This window comes from Musa acuminata, chromosome BXJ2-1, assembly GCF_036884655.1.
Source record: "Musa acuminata AAA Group cultivar baxijiao chromosome BXJ2-1, Cavendish_Baxijiao_AAA, whole genome shotgun sequence".
Lineage (NCBI taxonomy): Eukaryota > Viridiplantae > Streptophyta > Magnoliopsida > Zingiberales > Musaceae > Musa > Musa acuminata.
This window is the reverse complement of record NC_088338.1, coordinates 18,726,394-18,746,876: the sequence shown is the minus strand read 5'-3', so window position 1 is coordinate 18,746,876 and position 20,483 is coordinate 18,726,394. Positions and strand designations below refer to the sequence as shown.

General features: G+C 38.1%; 2 protein-coding genes across 4 annotated transcripts; one reads left to right on the top strand and one right to left on the bottom strand.

Annotated features, from left to right (window-relative positions):
- Nucleotides 1-213: 213 nt before the first annotated feature.
- On the top strand, nt 214-10,925 carry LOC135599049 (uncharacterized). Of its 3 annotated transcripts, XM_065093721.1 has the most exons (7): nt 214-522; nt 1,809-1,850; nt 4,110-4,244; nt 7,987-8,219; nt 8,640-8,676; nt 10,197-10,254; nt 10,361-10,925. In XM_065093721.1, the coding sequence occupies exons 1-7, from the start codon at nt 406-408 to the stop codon at nt 10,432-10,434; spliced, it is 696 nt and encodes a 231-aa protein (XP_064949793.1). In that variant the 5' UTR covers nt 214-405; the 3' UTR covers nt 10,435-10,925. The 3 variants fall into 3 exon arrangements, with proteins under 3 accessions (XP_064949793.1, XP_064949794.1, XP_064949795.1); XM_065093722.1 differs by lacking the exon at nt 1,809-1,850 and having other exon boundaries at nt 270-522; nt 10,361-10,551; XM_065093723.1 differs by lacking the exon at nt 4,110-4,244 and having other exon boundaries at nt 270-522; nt 10,361-10,551.
- Nucleotides 10,926-11,535: 610 nt separating this feature from the next.
- On the bottom strand, nt 11,536-16,946 carry LOC103999437 (squalene monooxygenase SE1). Its single transcript, XM_009421195.3, has 8 exons — nt 16,631-16,946; nt 15,083-15,194; nt 14,707-14,881; nt 14,008-14,176; nt 12,938-13,156; nt 12,586-12,861; nt 12,155-12,433; nt 11,536-11,874 (listed from the first exon to the last, which is right to left on the bottom strand). Exons 1-8 carry the CDS (start codon nt 16,883-16,885, stop codon nt 11,770-11,772), a joined length of 1,590 nt encoding a protein of 529 aa, XP_009419470.2. The 5' UTR covers nt 16,886-16,946; the 3' UTR covers nt 11,536-11,769.
- Between the last annotated feature and the right edge of the window lie 3,537 nt (nt 16,947-20,483).

Below are 20,483 nucleotides of genomic sequence, written 5' to 3'. Positions count from 1 at the left end.
AGACTCCCATCACTACTGAGTAGGAAGAATGTATAATTAATTAATTTGAAATCTTTTGTGGATATTAATAGAAGGATACAATGGCTATATACAAAGTTAGTTATATAGAATAGAAATCCATAATTGGATGGACAATGTCATATTTACACAATGGCTCCTCAGCATCCACGATATTATCCAACAAGGCCTTTTCGATGAAGAAGGGGACAAAAGCGGGAAAGAGCAATCGAGTCGCCGCTCGTGGTGGTGCTAAATTACTCCCCACACGTTCCTTCCTCCACAGATACAATCGCCTGGAATTTCCTTTCGTTCGTTTCTCCCGTCGATCCATCGATCGAAACATGCGCTTGATCTGGGAAGTTTCGATCCGGATCCCGATTTTGAAGGAGTGACTCGAGGAGAGAGATGAGCTCCGGGGATAAGAAGCCCGACCACGATTCGTGGCAGGAGAAGGAGCGCGCGACGAGGGCTTGGCGTGTTCTCCTCTTCGGATTGGTCGGTGCCACCGCCACTACCTTTGTGGTATGATCCCTCTCTCTGGCCCTGCGTTTTCATGGTTCCTTCGTCTCTCTAGGGATCCCGGTGCTTGTTTCCGATTTGGTTTTTTTGGTTCTCTGGCTCGGTTTGATTGTCTGTTACGCTGGAGTTGGGGTTGGTCGAGTCGATCATTCAATCAAAGATGCGCCTTTTATTTGGGAGTTGAATATGCCCATTTTCTTTTACAGACACCTGCTGAAGATTTCCGTTGATTGTTACCTCTGCTTTAGTTTCATTGGATGGATTTTAATTTCAGAATTTCTTGTTTCGATTGAGTTTGAATTGAGAGTTAGGAGGATTCTTCTCTCTACCTCGATGGATTCTTGTTGTTCTTATGTTATTGTACGCCTGAATATTATGGAGATCGTCTGCAATTTAAACATCCTTTCTCTAGATATATGTTTGGTTGCTTATATGTTGCATTGAAGATGGAGAAAAATTGTTGGTTTGGATTTTGGTTGTTGCCATCAATTTCTTTTGATTAATCCATGAACTTGATAAACGATGCTTTTACTTGGCAGTTGTCATTGTATTAAAACTCTTTTCATGGAGATAGGAGAAGATTGCTGTTGATTTTTTTTCCCATGCATTTGTTTCTATTCCATGAACATTGTCAAATTTTGGATTGCTTTGGATGAATAAAAAAATGCCTACACGTTGTAGTATCCAGATTCACAATTTTAGCATTTTTTCTTTAGTTTCAGTTGAGGCTTAAAAGAGATGCATGTTCTTGTTATGAAACTTTTGTTGAATTACTGGTATCAGATGTGTAAAATTGGATGATGAAGTTCTTATTATGCACTGGAAGTAATGGTCAATGCATCAGGTTCGTATGTCTTACTTTTGTGCATACTGTCAACATAAAGTTGCCATTGGGTACTCCTGATTTTTCTGGTTCCATGTTAGTGTGAGCAGTGAAACAACAATTGGCTTACTCTTGTTTTATTGGATTCACTGTTCTGGAAGTTTTCTTTGAACGTTTGGGAGAGTTTTTTAGGCCATTGGAGACATGAATTGGAGCCATTCATTATTTGTTTAAATAAAAACAACTATAACTTTTATTCTTTCAACACTGTGATTGTGCTAATCTAAATTCTTTAATTGTTTCACAGCACTTAAGTTCCTTGTTTATAATTCTTTAGGGGATTTAGTCTCACACCCTCTGATGATTATACAGTTCCCATCCTTGCCATGTTACCTTTTGCTCCTGTTTGTTGCACTATTTGATCTTGTTCATGGTGCTAGATTCTTATCTTTGTTGTAACTGGCAGACTGGTCAGCTGCGGAGGACTGCTGACTGGGTATACACTCAGGTATAGTTAGTCATTGAAATATTTTGACTACAACATTGCATTCACCAATTTAGTGCCCATGTAAAAGATGCTCCTTATTCTTCAAGGCAACTTTTCCTCGAAAAGTTACTTGCATTAGCAATGCCACTCTGCTTTACCAAATTTTTCTATTTTCATGTATTTGCTTGGAGTGATGATGAAATGATCACATCTGCCAAGTTTCTTACCTTGCTTTTCTCAACATCTTTGAATATTTGCCTACACTTTAACCCTTAAATGTGCAAGCACATGAGCAATTAGCTTGAAGGAACAGCCAATAGATGGACATGGTACCACTGCATATGGACTTGTCACTGTGAGCATATAAACTTTTGTTATTGAGTTGAAATTTTCTGCTGTTGATACAAAAAAATTTCAGTGATTTATGTAAACATCAAGTGAAGTTGACAATAGTCAGCGGTGCAGTTCAGTCATACATCTTGACAGTGATTTAAAAAGGTGCTCGGGTGAGGCGAGGCCAGGCCCGAGCGCCTCGTTTAAGGGCTAGATGGTGTGCTTCAAAAAGGCACCGCTTGGGCACTCGCTTCAGACCAAGTGCCGGGCGCTTCGGGCGAGTGCCCGGTTCAATTAAGCGAACCGAACCAGACTTTTAAGTCTGGTTTGGTTAAATAATGTAGTTTCTTACCTCAAAGCCCACCCTTCACGCTTGCACGACCTCGAGGAACCCTAGCACTGCTTCTTCCTCCGTTGTCGATGCTTTCTACCACTGCCTCCGCCGCAAATGCAGTGTACTGAGCCTTCCTCTGTCGCCGATGGACGAGTCCGATGGCCCCTGTAGCTTCCTTTCGCTGTCGCTCCATATGAAGTTCCTTCAATTGTCGAGGGAGTGGACCATAGGTTCCTTCGTCACCGACGGATGCCCTTTGGAGCTTCCGCCATTGCCGCTATTGCTATTCGCAGCTTTCGTTGTTGTCACCGCTGCTGTTGCTGGTCGCAGCTTCCGTTGTCGCAACCAAGGTATACAATTTCGAATAATATCGCTCGGTACGGACGGTACGTACCGGTCCGTTACTGGACGGAACGACATATATATATATATATATATATATATATGTACCGAGCAGTATACCGTTCGATATACAGTATCGTACCGTATCGAGCTAACATCGAAACTCCAATACGGTATAAAATTGCGAACCTTGATCGTAACAATATTAAACTAATCCTCTGTTACTGTTGCCATTTTTTCTCCTCTCTAACTACGGCTAATAGTAAGTAATATACTGTTAATAGTAGATTTTTAATTTAATATCATATTTTTATTTAAATAATTATATTTTTATTATATTATATATTTTTATTTTTTTTATATTTCAGAGCGTCTCGCTTTGCTTGGACGAGCACCTAGCGTCTTGGGCATTTTGGGACCTTGGCGCCTAGCGCTTTTTAATTCACTGCATCTTGATTTGTCCATCAGTTAGAGTGCAATTGGAATATAGAAAGCTCGTCATACCAATATCTATGCCTTAACACAAGAGATTGATTCCCTTCAAAGTGAATTGTCTATGGCATTGCACGATTAAAGAGATGGCTAAATTCATTATCCTGGGGATGTTTTCAGATCTGACTATTCCCATATTTTGAGGAAAAAACAATCTTTTTCTTCATGTTAGTCCTAGCACTAGCTGTGAGTAGATATTGTACCGGAATGGCGGAATCTTACATGGTTGACTGTTAAAAGTAATTTACCATGAAAGAAGTACCTGCCAAAGGACTACCTCTAGATTTTCATCTTTTTTGGATAATACTTGGAGAATCTAACAATCGTTGAAGGATATTTGAGGTTTCTAAGTCCATACAGTCCCCATTTTGCAATATTGGTAATGTTAATTTTAATTTCTTACCCCGGCATGAGAACGATTATTCCATGATTCCACATCAAGATTATCATTTTCAGCATCCTGGACGTCTCCCGCATTAGGATATATTCTGTTCTACGAACTACTAATAAATTTTAAGCCTGATAAATTATATGATTTGATGCAAAACAAAGATATGGACTACGATGATGTACTAAGTGAATTCTCCTTGGAAAAATCAAGCAAACCTCGCTGGCATTCAGTATGCTAATATTTGAAAAAAGAAAAGACACTTGGATTCTACTCATCTTATTATTATTATTACCTGAAGAAAGAGTTGGAAGCAATATTGTTTATTTGCATTCAATTGCTGCTTACCAATTGTAATTCATCGAAGATTTTCTTTTCTTTTCTTCATCAGCTGAGCAGATTACGGGCAAGTTCATCTTGGAGAAACACGAGTAGCTCAAATCATGGAGGATCCAGTCAAGATGCTTGGAAAAGATATTATCGCACTAGAATGCAAGAGGAATATGAAGAGGAAAGGGAGAGAGTTGTCAGTTCTTTTCCTGGTTTTTTTAATTTTTCTATTATCTCCATTAATTCTTTTTTACTAATTATTTTTCAAAGTGATAGTGAATGGTTTGATAGCACCATTTGGTTAGATTGTATAGTCATATCTAACATTATTTACTAAATTCTTATCACTTTACCAAACTTTCAGGAACTTCTCCATAACTTGCTGACTTTTTATTACTCTGGCCTGCTATTGGAGATACCAAAGTTTTGATGTTAAGGATTTAAATTTGGTTTGGTTGTTTATCACTTGGTTAATAGGCTTGCAACTTTGGGTTCATTCCAAACCAACACTAGATATATATAGTTCTAGTTCCGGCCTGATTCAATCACAAAGCATAACCTGACCAAACTAACCCAATCTAGGCCATTCAGGTCATTGTGATTGTTAGAAATCTTGCTCAGGTTTTCCAAGGCTGATTGGTTTCAAGCTGACATACCTAGTAGCAGTCTTACTTGGGACCATTGCCTGGCACTGATCGGAACCTGTAAACAAGTTGGTTTTCTATTGGTCCAATTTGAAGTTTGAATAGATGCACATCAATGGACTTTGAACCCAACTCAGAATGGCTCCATGCATTATCCTTGCCCTTTTGGCCATAAAATATATATTTGCTTGTCCTCTTTTCTTTTATACATCATCCATTTTCTTACATTTCTAAAGAAACAAACATAAAATTTTAGACCTTTTCTAAATTAATGATTATTCATTATTCCTTTTGGGCAGGACTTCTTTCATTTTATCTGTGTTGTCTATTCTTTTCCATAGTTGTCATGTTGAAGATCCTAGAACTATCAATGAAATTAGATGCCCTTTCATAACTCTCAAAATTGTCGAATTGGGAGAAACTGTAGGTATTATTGCAGGTCAATCAATTGGGGAACCAGGAACTCGAATAACATTAAGAACAACAATATTAATCTACTGTGAGAAATGCCTAGTAAAGTTGGTTTGATCTATTCTGAAAAATTCTAGATTATAGTTTGTTTATTTTGCTTTTACTTGATATAATCTTGTTTTATTTTAGGATGTTTAATTGTTCAGAAATTCAAGTGTTCTAAGAGTCAGTTAGCTTTTGTTCCAAGTAAAAAATATACACCTATAGATTGGCTGACCAATGTTATAAAAATTATTGATGTTGATCATCTATCCAGGTTATCCTATTTGAAGTTTTTCAATTGAAGTCAGTTTTATTATGAATTAGTTTTTGTTTCTCTAATCTGCTTTAGCTAAGGAATTAGATGCTAATAAGATCTTATGTTATTTCCTATTTTGTATCATCCACTTAAAAGAAAATTATACCTAAAATTATATGGAGAGTGAATAGGTGGACATTTAGTTATTTTTTATATGTATCGAATGATCCAATACTTCAGTCCTTGCAGTAGTTCAAGGGTATGCTTTGCCAATGGCATCATGATAGTGAGAAACTCTGACATCTGTGGGGTATGGCAGCTGATATGACATTTGCAGCCATGTTGCATGGTGCAGTTTATGATGAGTGGTACATGACTATGGGCACTGCATTTTGCACTGACATGGATTCATGCAAAGTGTTGATACTTGTTTTGCATGATACATTCAATTAGCACATCGTGACCCTGCCAACACTGCTTATCTTTGAACTCTAATTCTATGATAGTAAATAATGCAGATCATGACTACCAACTATAAGAACAAAGAAAGATGAATATTATTTGAGCTTAATGCATATTATATGAAGACACAAATTACAATTTTGGACAACAATATGGATTGTTGATTTTTTAAGTTTAACAATACGTTGAAATATTTTCAAGTCCATACATCTAAATCACCTATAGATAGTGCTGATTTTGCATAAATTGAATAACTTATTGCTAATTTAAAGATATTTTTTCAGTATCATATTGTTCCTTAAATTTGTGAAAAACAGGGGTTTGATTTTTTGTCAAGTGGGTTTTGTTATAATTTTGGGAAGTTGACTCCAAATATGTAGTCCTTTCGGTTCCTGAAATTAGAATACTATACATATTTTAGCATGGATACCTTTAATGGCTAAGACTGTATGTCTGTGTGTTGGTGGTTGTTGGTAGTAGTAGTACGTCGATGCAATGCACAAGTTCTGATCATTTGTAAGACTATTCACCTAATTCTGAGTTTGCTGTTGCTTTCATGAGGCTTTAAGCTAGAGCTTTTCATTATCTCTATGGTGTTACAAACTCTGATGTGCTTTAAGTCACAAACTGTAACCACTTCCTTTTGCTGGGAATCATCAATTGATTGAAGGAAGAAAGTTCATTTTTCAGGAGCTGAGCTGAAAGGAACAATGGAAATTTGATGAAATATATTATTATAGGGTTGATTTTTAAGCCCTTGATATCATATGTGAAATAATTAGTGACAACTGCACTTTTTGTTACTTCCTAACATGTGAGTCATCTTTTAAAGTTTTGGCCATACCACTTGATACAGACCAGTATTTAGTATTTACTAGTCCCATGGTAAATAATGAGAGCTTCTGACCCATATTCCTCCTCTGCTCTCTCTCTTTCTCAATTGTTCGGGATGATTGATGTGCTAACATGCCATGTATTGGAACACTAGTATATAGCAGCTCAAACTGGTCTGGCTAGGTACCAAAACTTGAAACTTTGATCAAGATCACACCTGATATTGTGATGACTTGTGATATCAACTCGAATTCTTGAACTTTATTTTTTTTTATTCTTTACGAACAAACGTTGACTAAATTATGCTAGTATATTGTCGACTGTCAAGTACTTTTGGGTTTTGATTTTGTTGCCCATTTTGATTTTAGAATTTGGTTTGAGTTGTTTGCTTCTACTTTAATGCCAATCAACATCTTAGTCTGGTAATTTCTTTTAATGAAGAGTGATAATACTTTCCTTGAGAAATGGGAAAAGTTGGGTGTTTAGTGTTGGCACATGGCTAGGTAGAGGCAGCTATTCTACAATGATATGCAAAGCATGGTTTAGAGTTTTGGCCATGGTCTGGTTTAGAATGAAACTTAGTACAGTCATCCTCATAATACCAGGCTTATCAGCTGATAAGCTGATTGATGCTAAGCTGTATTAGACAGTAAATGTAATGTCTAGTATTGGTATCAGATCCTTTTTTTGTTATAAGCTAGTGACATTTTTTCTCTCTCCTCTGTCAGCCCTTCCACCTTATACTCTGCATTCACTTCCCCTTCCTCTCTCTCTCTCTCTCTCCCCCTCCGTATCCTCTTGGATTTACATAGATACATGGTACGCCAGTATATATACTGGTACCGAGGAGGAGGTGGGGTGGGAGAAGGACAAGAGGAGGCAGAGGTGGAGGTGGGGAAGATGAGGAAAAATAGTGGGAGGTCCGACATGTGGTTGGCTGACTGTCAGTTCTTGTGCATCACGTGTTTGCTTAAATTTAAAAAAATAAACCGGATCTACTGCTTTAAAAGGGGTAGCCAGCTTCCTAGACCAGTAAATGATGGCTGCTATGAACTGGTCATAACAATGCACATTCCTTGATATGTAATACTGTGTGATTGCTCAATCTCTATGAATTGATGTGCATGGTACTAAATTCTATAATCACTTGTGTCTCAGTAGCTACTTTCAATGGCAAAAGAAGCTTCAACTGTACATATTTTAAGCTGATTATATGATTTATCTAATTGGTGTTGCTTTTGATAATTTTGTGAATGAATGATGATCCGCATTCATGTTTGTTTATGTAGGAGCGTATACGGCGAATGCAAAGTGTATTTAACAGGGATAGAAATAAGCATAAGAAGAGCTATGAGACTTGGAAGTATAGCGACCCTGGTGCATATCGGTATATTCCACGTGATGATTGGTATTATGAGACAGATTCATCTTACAGGGAACAAAGAAGTAATTACAATTACACCCCTAGATCCAGGGTGAACTGTACAATGTCACACCACTACACAGTGTTGGGTCTTGATAGGTAGTACATCTCATACTTTTTTTTTTCTCTTCCTAGCAAATAAGCATGGGTTTCCTTGTTTACTCCTGGACACTATTCTCATGATTATGAAGTATTTAACTGTCATTGTCTTGTGTAATGGATAAAGTATATGATGAACATATTCTCGCTCCTTTTATGTGACATACTATACTGTCCCAATCTACGAGTGTGAAACTTTGATATTTGAGTAGCATTTATAGTTAAGAGTACATTTTATTAATGTATAATTTCTGCTAGTTAAAGCTGATTAAGTGAAACATGTCCTGAAGGAGTGGAACTTTTCAGAAGCAAACAAATCCGTGTTTTCATTTGAGGAACTCATAAAACTTAGTTGTCCCCCTCAAAAAATTCAATTTATATGAGTTGTCTAATTTGAACATTATTTGCCTCTTTTTGTAGGTCTAGAGCAGAACCATATTCAGATGTTGATATTAAGGTACTTCTCTCCAGTAACTGACTTCTTATTTTTCAAATTCCATTTGTGCCTTTTCTACGTTTTTTCAATTGTTTAGACAATTTGTTACAGTTAAGGAACTTGTAGAAATAGTTATTATATAACCATGGTCTTATGAAAAGTGAATGAGAAGCTTGCTAGCCAAAAAGATGCTATAGTCAAAATGAGCTTCAGAGCGACAAGGTATTCTTTCACATTAGCTTTGACAAAGGAGCTTACGGGCCACAACCTATTCTAGGCTATTCACCTGTTTACACCCTTCATGTGAATCACATGTGATTAACAGACAATTGGAAGAATTAGTAACTCCCTGGGGACTGATTTCAATTATTGACACAGATTATAATATCATTTGGCACATAAAAAATAATCAGAGGCAACGGCAGCATTCTCTTTAGAATTTTGGTCTCCTGTTTTTGTGACAGTGTCATCAAGTCTTGGAAAAATCAGGTTTGACATAGCCAGAGGCCCTGAATGTATTTTAAAGATGAAAACCTGCTTGTGGATCATGTATAACTCTCAGCGATATTATCAAAGCATACCTGTACCATGATAATCCCAACAAACTCCTTTTTCCAAGAAAAGAAAAAGGGAAAGAAAAGTTGAAGGGCACACAGTATAAGCATGGTAGTTCCACCCATGGTTTTAAATAGTGGTTGGATGGATATGTACTAACTGAAATTTACCTGTCCAACAAATGATCATAATTGGGTCATATAGCTTGGTACCTATGTCATGCTTATTATATTTCCAACAAATGACATTTCTTTATTATTTTCCAGTGATGCTTGACAGTATAGTACCATGCATACCAGTACTATGTCATGCGACAAGTTGTCAAAACAAGTATCGGACTTGTATTTAAATCTTTGGTGTCACCTTTTTCTTATCTTGGAAAATTTCTATTCATGATGATTTCTTTTTTTCACTTTATGGCACTTATTTTCTGTTATGCAAAACATATTTCTTAGGATCATCATGATAATAATCTATGACACTATATGTGCAAATTATATAAATAAAGCATGGCAATACTCTTCCAATGGATTGTAATTTGCTGTATATAATATTCTGTAGATTTTCTAGGACTTTCATCATTTTGTCATACCATAATGTAAACGTCATTCTATTCGTTCATGAAACCATGGTTTAGTGTGTTCCTGCTAACATCTTTCCATGGGTACAAGTAAACTAAAAGCAGTCAGTCAATTATATTTGTTCATAATTTGTGACAAACTTAACTTCCCCCAACAAGATCAGCTGAGTACTTGGTAAATAGTCTCTTAGCACATAAAACCTCTATGGGCTCAGTAAGATACTAGAGGCTGGTTGGGTCCTAAAGAACTCTGGAATTGTCGTCTGATGGCACCTGAATAATTGCAAGCTGAGTGTATCTATTGTACTCTAATGTTCAGATGCTAAGGTTACAGTTGTTGAGATATTTAGTTCTCTTGATAATTTTTTCACATTGTGTACCTAATTTTCACTCTTATATGTCGCAGACTGCTTTCCGAGCAAAAGCAATGGAGTACCATCCTGATCAAAACCCAGATAATAAAGGTTATTTCATGTGAAGTTTAACTTATTTACTATTTTGTTTACTAGTCAAACATTTTAGTCAAATTTTATCTTTGGTGAGGGAACCAATATCATTCTTTTGCTGCAGAGGCTGCAGAGGCGAAGTTTAAAGAAATAATAATGTCCTATGAAGCAATTAAATTGGAGAGAAGTCAGAGTTGATCCTCATCATGCTGGTAGAATGTAGATATTGGCATGTCCCAAGAAATAAATAGTTTAGAAGAACATGTCCTGCCAAAATAATAAGATTCATAAAAAATAAAAAAAAGTTGCTGATCAGATAGCGGTTGTGAATTCTGAGCATGCCAAGAGGTTTATCATTTTAGATGGAGTTGCTCTTCCACGGTGATCTTGACATCAGGCTTGGCAACTAAGTAGCATTTCTTTTTCCTCTGAAATCTCTGGGCTGCATATATTTTTTTTTCTTCCATTCGAAAGTCCATTGCGAGAAGATTCTTGCAGTGCCTAGCAAGTTGAAAACATGTTACATCTTGAATCTAACTCCGTATAAGTTAATGTTTAAATTGATGCCACATTTGAGTTGGCATTACTTCCAAAGTAATAGTGTGCCGGTTATCATTTTCTGTACAAAGTTGTTTGATCTATGCTGTACAATTATCTGAGTATGACAGGAAACTGTCCAAGTTGTGGAAGTAGCATCATTATTTATTACATGGTTAGCGTGATAGCTACCGATTTTTATAACTTTAATTTGCAGCCATACTCCGTATCAAATAAAGTTGATTGCTTCACTGTAGTGTGGCACAATCTCTGATGTGGTTTACAACAGGAAAACAATGTTCTCCATACAATATTGTTTCTTTCATCAAAAGAATATTGCATGAGCTTGTCTTTCTTATTCTGAATCCTGCTGATAGTTAGTTATCCATCTCTTGTGCATTTGAATGAGTTGACGAACCAGACTTGGAACCCTAAAACTGCTATTTGCTGTTTATTCCATGTCTCAGTTTATAGGAATTTGATGCTACCAGAGCTGATTAAAAGTCTGGAGATTATCCATCAATCATCACCAATGGCCAAAGAAAACAATATTCGATGAACTTAAAACACCCACAGTATCAGGACATATTTTTGTGCAGAACTCAAACATGAACCAACTCCTGATAAAGAACGTGACCTTATTATCATGAGCTTTAATACCTACGAGAGAGCAATCTTGAGCTTTAATACCTTCAAACCATATTCCTGTAATCTCAGACCATATCCATGCAATTCAACTTACACAATCACTGGAAACCGAAATCACAAAAACACTGTTTATTGTCAAAAAATTAGTCTCACGGTACCTGAGTGATTAACAAGTTAGTGATCTTTATAGTTTCCACTCCACATGCACGATAATGGGAATACAAATTCAATGCCAGATCCGGCCTCGTGGAATTGCAAACTAAGAACATGTTACGTCTGCAACAGTTATTTAACCTAAAAATGGTACACAGTTGAGCTTGAGCTGAATTCACCACCCATCTTGATGTTTCAATTGGCAGGGGGTTTCCTATAATATGCAGGAACAGTTGCAGGGAAGAACATTTGCCGAACCCCTTCTGCTTTGATGATGGGGAAAATGATACCTGAGGCACCCTGAAAAAAGCACAATAGCCATGTAAATTTCGAAGGCGTGATTCAACTGAAAAAATATAAATCTATCTTAGAAATGCTGATACGAAAGGCAGTGAGCCATGCGAATGATAAGTCTAAATTATGGATTATGGCTCACTCATATAACAGTCATATATCTGAATCTATTCATTAAATCCACATTTATTGAGTACCAGGTATGATCAAATTTGTTGACTAAAAAGATTGATAAGAACAAGGTGGAACATGTAAAAGAATTGCACAACATATACTTAATACTTACAGAAATAAGTCTAGCTCCAATCCACATTCGTTTGGGGGAAGGAAATGGCAGCAATAGGCGGCCAACACCATATATAGCGACAGCAAAGAAGTGTGCAACCAAAGTCAATGGCCTAGGATTCAGACCTGAGAGTAAAGAAATGGGTCCATTTGAGAATACACCTCCCAGGCTTAAATAGTCGAAACATGCTTGGCGCATTTCATTCCTAGCTCGATCAGGTGATGCACTAAAGACCTTGTAAAGAGCACCTGCTAAGGTGTTTATTGTAGAAGCAATTGGCTGCAGAAGTGTCATGAGATTTCATTAATGAAGAGAAAAAAGAGACCATAGATACATTGTGAAAGAAAATCTAAGAGAGATTGAAAAAGACGATAGATATCTGATATGCAGGATAGAAACCAACTTCTACTCGACAAGAATACTCTGTTTACCTTCCGTAGGGTGTAAAAAGACTCCAAGTAATTGCAGAGAGTGGATGCATCATGAAGATCACGAAGAGGCTTGAGAAGATTATGTAGAAGAACTATATCAGATAAGGCCACAGTCATTCCCCCACCGGTTAGAGGATGACGCATATTGAAAGCATCCCCCATTAACAGGGCTCCAGGTGTGGGATGAGGAACAGCTGGCATGCTCCTATTTGCTATTGTTCTAATATTTCCCTTGTCGATTGCCGATATAAAAGGATCATGCAGTTGAGCTGGAATCTGGTAAATATAAAATGTATCATCCATATGTTTCAGGACTCAACCAAAACCTAGCGAGTGAGATCACTGAAACTACCTGAGGTGTCACCACTGTCTTTAGGTAGCTAGCCATTTCACCATTCGCTACAGAAGGTACTTTCTGTCCAGGCACATCAACCAAACAGCGTACCTCATTGCTACTTATTGGATAAAATAAAATGGGTGAGGGATCCGCCAAGACAACATGCCCATGGTTTGGGAATGGAAGTTCACAGTTCTCAAGAACCAAACCAACAAAAGAAGACGGTATATCCACCTGCAAAACAAGACTCATCAAACCATCATAGTGGAAATCCATCATTGTTATGAGGTGGTTCAACATGCCAGATGTATAAACCATACTCCCTAGTGGTACTTGTAGGAAAACCTGGCCCAAGAACCAAGTACACAATAAGTCAACCAGCCCCAGTCCTCGACTGCTTAAGGCCAAGAACTGAAGAGACATAAAGCTATTGTCTTTTGGGCCTGAGCAGTCTCCCAAGTCCCAACTATTCAGGGAGGCATCACCCATGCCCCAGTGATCTCCTATAACCAGTAGGGCTGTCAGAACCATGGGTGCTCAGACAACTTTGCTTAAACAACAATAGTTGGAACTTTGCCAACACAACCAAATATAAATAGGAGAGCTCCTCTTGTCATCCATAGTACCAAATCCTAAGACCTCAAAATCATTAGTTGAAGCCTAAGCCTTCTTCTGCCACCTTAACCAAAAGTTAGCCATTGATGAGGACCCACTGGAGACAACATTGGCCCACCCTCTAGGTATGTCCCTTAAAAGACTTAACTAAAGTACCTCTCCTTTTAGTCATGGTAAAGTTACTATCAAGAGGAAAGTCAAGTGTGACATGGCTGCACTCAGCTGGCCATAGCATCTCCCCTGATCCAAGCAGTGACACATGGCTACACAATTGACATTTTCTGTTGCATGTCTCTATGGAGATTTGTGCATCTATGTGATCTAAGAGATATTAGTGTGTAATTATTAGCACAGAACAATTAAGTAATTAACAATGTGCAAAATGCAGAGAACTTCATAACAGTTGGCCTAAAGTCTTAAAAAGCTAAAATCATATGGCTAGCAGTGAACTTCCGTAATACTATTTTTACCTTAGGAGAGCAGAGAGACTTCCGCAAATTTGAAAAGCAGCCATCACATACAATTGTAAGAGGTGCAAAAGCTTTTAATTCTTCACCAGCTTTATTCTTATACAGTACCCCCTTAATTGTTCCATTTTCTTCAAGCAATGATGTTACAGTTCCCTGCTCCAGCCGTACACTGAAAAGTTGTTTATATAAGGAAATTTTAGTTTCTTGACTAAATGACACAACATAAAAACTAGACAAAATAAAAGAATTAACATTTAAAAGAAAGATCAACCAAATAGGCATGAAACATGGTAGTGTATACCTCAATAAATCAGTTGCGAGTGTTTAGCAATCTTCTAGTATATCATATTACCTTTTAAGAAAGCATGTTTTCACAGTAACTTTATAGCACAGATGTCACATGCCTGCAATTTTTGTCCCATTCAAAGGTCCATATTGATTTCGACAAGATAACTCAAAGCATTCTCTTTTCATATATCGAAAGACATGTTCAATTGATTTTGAAATGTTTTATTTCATAATCTTATCAAGTCTGACTGAAAATTTGTAACCAATACTCTACTAAATTTCTAAATAGAGATTTGTTAAAATGTAATGAAGCAAGAGAGTGAAGCTTTGAACACTAAAAAACCACTTGAATGATCAATCTTATTCTTTTGAAGAAAAAAATTTATATAATAGAAGTAGAAAAGTGATTACTTGGGTAAAGTTGCAGCTTTCTGTCGCATCCTTTGTATGAACCGTCCATGATGAAAGCTCCTCCCAGCAACATCGGAATGAAATTTTTCCAGAGGGTAAGCAAGTTTAGTATTTCTTCCATCTTTAAAAAGAGCATAGCCAAGGACCCGCTGAGCATCAATTTCTTCAACACAATCTGGTGGCCAGAAAAAAACATGAACATTAAAGAAGATGAAAATTGAGAAATAGTAATCAAATCCTAAGAAGCAGTTAACCAGAAAGATAGGTGTGAAAATTACAACATAAACAGCAAAACAGATACCCCTATTATCATAGTGACCATAAAGGTGTTGCACTCTTTACATAATACAGAACAATGAAATTTTTTATTGCTTACCCTGAAGGCCCAACTCAACCAGTTTCAAGTATCCTCCAGGTTGCAAAAGTTCACCAACAATTCTGTCGGGCTCTGTTAAATCTCTCTCAATAACATGTACTCGTCTTCCATCCTACAACCAATAAAATTAGTCATATACTCAAAAGCATGATTTGAACTTAGGTTGTGCATGTTTAATCGTAAGAAAGCTATGCTAAGAAGCCTATGCTTATGGGCTTAATTGGTTTTATGAACTATTGTCAGAAACAAGCATTAAACAGAAATGAATGAAATGATCCAAGTCCTTAGCTAAGGTCAAACTTCAACATTAAAAGAGGAAAGATTGCATCAAAATCCTGCATACTGCAAATTGCTGAACACCTATGAAAAAGTTTGGGATCAATGACAGTGCAATACCACCAATCTGAATTCACTGGTTGACAATGGATACCAATTTAATCTTTCTCAGCAATGTACTATTGTAGCCCTTGCCCACGTGGAATATGACACAATTTTATTAGCAATGATGTGCAACATGATCCTAACAAAGATTTTAAACATGAAAGAAGTAAATGATATAAACCAAAAGTCTGTCAGAGAGTTGAATGTCACCAACTAGATTAACTTGTAATAGGTTCACTACCTTATTTGTACACTTCTTTGCGAATAATATTCAACTCATCTAGTAGAATTCATGGGAAAGCTAATTCTCATCCTTCCCTCACTGAAGTATTCAAGATAACAAACCAAGAAGTGTTTCTTTAGCAATCAACAAAAAGTAGTGTTCCTTGATAACTCAGTCATCACAAAGTAGCCATACTCCTGGACAGAAGGGGCTTAGCTTATTTTAGGTACCAATGGTGACACAACAAATTTATGTGTATAGTAACTAAAAATTATCATAAATTATCCATATACTATCTGAAAAAAAATCCACAAGAAGGAAAATTGGTGACTGGTCTATGGGGCTCCCGCCAATGCAGTTTGCAGAGTCAATTTACACAGCCTTAGGTTGTTCTCGTGAAAATGCACTTCACATCTCTACAACCTTCAATCCCATATATTCTCAACATGTACAAATCCATTAAAATAAACTTGATTCAACCGTAAAAAGATGAGCATTTGAAGACATCAGATCACAAATTCTAGCGCAAACAAAGCAAAAAACTAAGGAAGCAGTCAGCTGTGTCTTTACCTTAAAATTCATAGCACTAGAACCGATACGAGGTTTGCAAGACTGTCAATTAAAGATCGACTAACCTCCTCGTGCAAAAAAATTAAATGATCAATAATCAATTTGAAGACCCCTAAAAGAGTTCTTTTATCTTGTTTCGAGCCCTAAGCATGATTAGGGCTTTCAAAAAAAGGAAATTGTGGAAGATAAGAAGAGCAAGAAGGAACTCCCTGAATAAAAGCAACATCGGGAAAGCCGAGCACAAAACACGCAGAAAAGGAGCATACACATATAAAAATGTAATGATGACGGTAGAGGAATCCTAAATCCCGAATCAACATCATCCAACCACCAAGATTTGCCAAGTAGGAAAGTAACGGAAGAAAAGGTGTCACCTTTCCGAGCGTGTAGGCGAGGGCGGAACCCGCGACGCCAGAGCCGACGACGATCACGTCCGGGACGCCGCACCCATCGGCGTCCGAATCGCACTGCTCCTTCCCGGCGGCGAAAGGAGCTCCATCGTCGGTCCTCTTCCTCCCCCTCGCGGCCTTCCGACCCCGGATTCCGGCGAGAAGAAGGAAGGCCAAGATCGAAGCGACAATGGCCGCGAAAAGGTAGTGCTCCGCCATCTCCGCCGCCACAGAAGCCATCCCCTCCTCGCTCACTCTCCGCCTCCTCTCTGTCCTCTCTCTCTCACGCTCCTCGCGTGTTCCGAGCAGCGGTTGATATAGCGCGTTCTGGATCCGGTCCTTCGCGTTGGTGTTTATTCCCAACTACCGCTCCGGTTCATTTTTAGACCAGCAACTTCGGAGCATCATAATTAGACCGCATCTCGGAATGAACCGGACCGACTGAAATCTTACATTTTTCCTTGGTTGGGTCCCACCTAGCCATTCATGGAGTCCAGCCACTTAAATATACATATATTCCAATCAATATTTGGATTTACATCACAACTAAAAAGAAATCAGGTTGTGATCGTCACATTTCTCGAAAATATAATTACATAGAAATGTTAGTAGATTGTTTTTCTCAAAAAGAATCCGAAAAGGCAGGCATTAATTACAAGTCACCCATCGAAGCATATCTTTGGTTCAATTCGAGATTTATTTTCTTCTTTTCCCCCACTCCGATCCAAACCACACCGAGAAAACCAAACCGTCGACGACGAGGGCGGTGACCGCAAAGGCAGAGACCAGACGCGACAACTTAACCCTACAACTGTTCCGCGGGTACAGTTCACGCGATCCTAGCTGTACCCATCTCACGTGGAATAGTTTATAAGCGACGGATGCGGATGCACCGCACCAACCACGGCGATCGGTGCCGTCCATCAGGACAGAGCGGGCATCTTAACGCTGATATTTGGGGAAGAGATCCGTTGGTGGGCCGGAGCACAGGTGGCCAAACCAGCGACGGCTCGCGGATTTGGGGGAGGAAAGGCGCGGGTGGTGTTATACTTAGCTTGGCCAAAGGTGGCATCCGACGCGAGGGAATGGCCCAGAAATTCTTTTATGCGTCGAGATTCGTGCGCATCAAGATCTGTGAAATGCCACATCAGTGTTGGACCAACTGGTTGTTACTTGGCATCGACAAAGTTATGCTCGTTAACAACCCCCGTTGTCCGAGATAGATAGATAGATGTTTGAAATGTTCTGCTGGAAATCGTTTTTAGTGCTGCCTTCTTACTATTTTGGATTGATCGACTCCGTGAGAATGGACGGTAGCGAGGGTCTGTATGTACCCTCCGTGGGCTGTCCTTTTCGGTCACAGGTTTGGTGGCAGTTATTTGAGCAGACAGTTGTGTCACTTTCGAATGCTTTATTGATTGATGATTTGTGATAAATATGGTTCCATTTAAATCTCACGATTCATCGATTCTAAACCGAATCGAAACCAAATCTAGACGATTCGGTAATAGTTCCGATTAAAAAAATACAATATATATATATATATAACTTATTTTTAATTAAAAAATAATAAAAAGTGATTCGAACAGAAAATGAAAACATTAGTTCCCGTTTCAATTCCAGTTCTCAAAATTGAAGAATTAAAACCGCTATACTGAAAGTTCTGGATGGTATAAATGATAGCCTAAATAAGCTATAGTTCCTGTAAGAATACAATTATATTTTTTGTGTCTCATGTGGAATTGTGTCAATCTAAACTATAAAGAATATTAAATTTATATATGTTGGACCACACTAGCTAGAGTTTTGAAATAAGTTCAACATTAATGAATGATTTAAGACGAGTAGTAATTAGATATTCTAGGATAATTTATCAAGAAACCTATTTTTTATTTTTTATCAGATGATGCCCCTAATTCATTTACATGGGGCATCTCTTTTCTCTATTTGGCTAGAAATACCCTTATTGTTTATGTCAAGTGACATTAAAAATCAAGAAATAACTCAGTTTTCTTTTTTTAATCGGATTAGTCCAGTTTGAATCCAAATTTCTATACCTCTAACCTAGCTTTTCTCCTTATTTTTCCTCAATCACCACCACCTGCCCCCTTCTCCTTCATCTTATCACCTTCCTCCTCCTTCCCCTTCACCTTTTGCCTTCTCCACCTTTATTATCTTCTCCTCCTTCGCTTCCTCTCATCTCCGCTTTCTCTTCCTCTATCTCATTTCATTTATGTTCCTTTTATCCTTTCCCTCCGCCTTCTCCTAGTCCCTTTTCTCCTCCCACTCTACCTTCTCCTCATCCTTTATCCTTATTCTCTCGTACCTCCTCCTTCACCTCCTCCTCGTTCTCTAACTTTATTTTTATTAAAAAATTTGAGACGATATTTGAAAGAACAAAAATAAAAATCTCATATTTTCACAGAAAAAATACTCTCTTATTGTTGTGCGAAAATTGATATGTAAAAACCTATGAAACAAAAAACTATGCATATAAGAAAGATGTGTTACATAGAGAGATCGTATATCCTTGAAAACCTACAAATTTGTAGGAGAGGATGAAAGAGGTCAACTATCATCCTCTCTAGTAGTGATCCACATGATAGGGGATGTAAAGATGCTTCTCAAATCTCCTCACTATGCGTACCATACAATCAAGAAGGGGCCAGTCGTTCTTACTACCACATGCCCTAAACAGGTACTGCTGGCTGAGAAAAAGAGAGGGAGAGGAGAATACGAGGTGCTAGCCAAAAAGGGTCTAATTTATATACTGGTCATAGGTGTCTTGCAAGCCAGTCACATGAGTAATGACTCGTGTGACATGATATACTAGTCATAGGTGTCCAGCAAGCCAATCACGTGAGTGATGGCACGTGTGACTTGATATAAAATCTTTTTGCTTATTATATTTTAGCGTATATCACTTTATAACTATTGCATAAATGCATATATATATTGTGATGTCTTTTGATTTGTGCAATGAGAATTGGATAGATAACGATAATGAGATCGATTCACCTTTAAACACATATCCTAAATAATCCCGGTCATACGTTACTCGAGAGGGACATCGTGATAACCGGACAGACTGGTGTGCTGTATACCCGTCCATATGATGGATACAACTGGTCTCATAGTTGCTCGTGTAGGGACACTAGGGATACAGTACAGGTGTTCATTGGAGAATGAGTTCACTGATTGATCCGCTTACGGAATGCTGGATGGTTAATGATGCCTTATTGTCAGACAACGATTCCGTAGTCATAGTGGTGTATTTGGTCCTTAGACTTGAGACACCAAGGATGTCCTGTATAAGTGCTCCACTCTTTGATACCAGACTTATAGGTTTGGCTGTCCCAGATCTAATACAGTTGGTCATTGGGAGTGGTAGTCGACCTTACGAGGGCTATTGAGTGTCGATAGAGGATCATCCACTCTCGGTGTCATGAGAGGAATATCCCATATGTTCTTGCTCAGACAAATCCCTAGCCAGGGTCATTCGGGTTGAGAGAGAAAGAGTTCTCCGGGAGAATCCGATTAGAGCGAGACTCGAGTAGAAACCGTATGGGTCTGACAGCACCATGCTCGATATACGGTCTCTGGGATATTAGAGGGATGAAGGACTATAGGTACACGATAACTGAGGACAAACAGATCCAATGGATTGGATTCCCCTATATCGTTTGGGGACTACGGCGTAGTGGTCTAGTACGTCCGTAGTCGATGAGTCAAGTGAATTATTACAGAGATAATAATTCACTGAGTTAGAAGGAGTTCTGACAGGTATGACTCATGGCTAGCTCGATATTGGGCTTAGAGGGACCCATTAGGGTTTGAC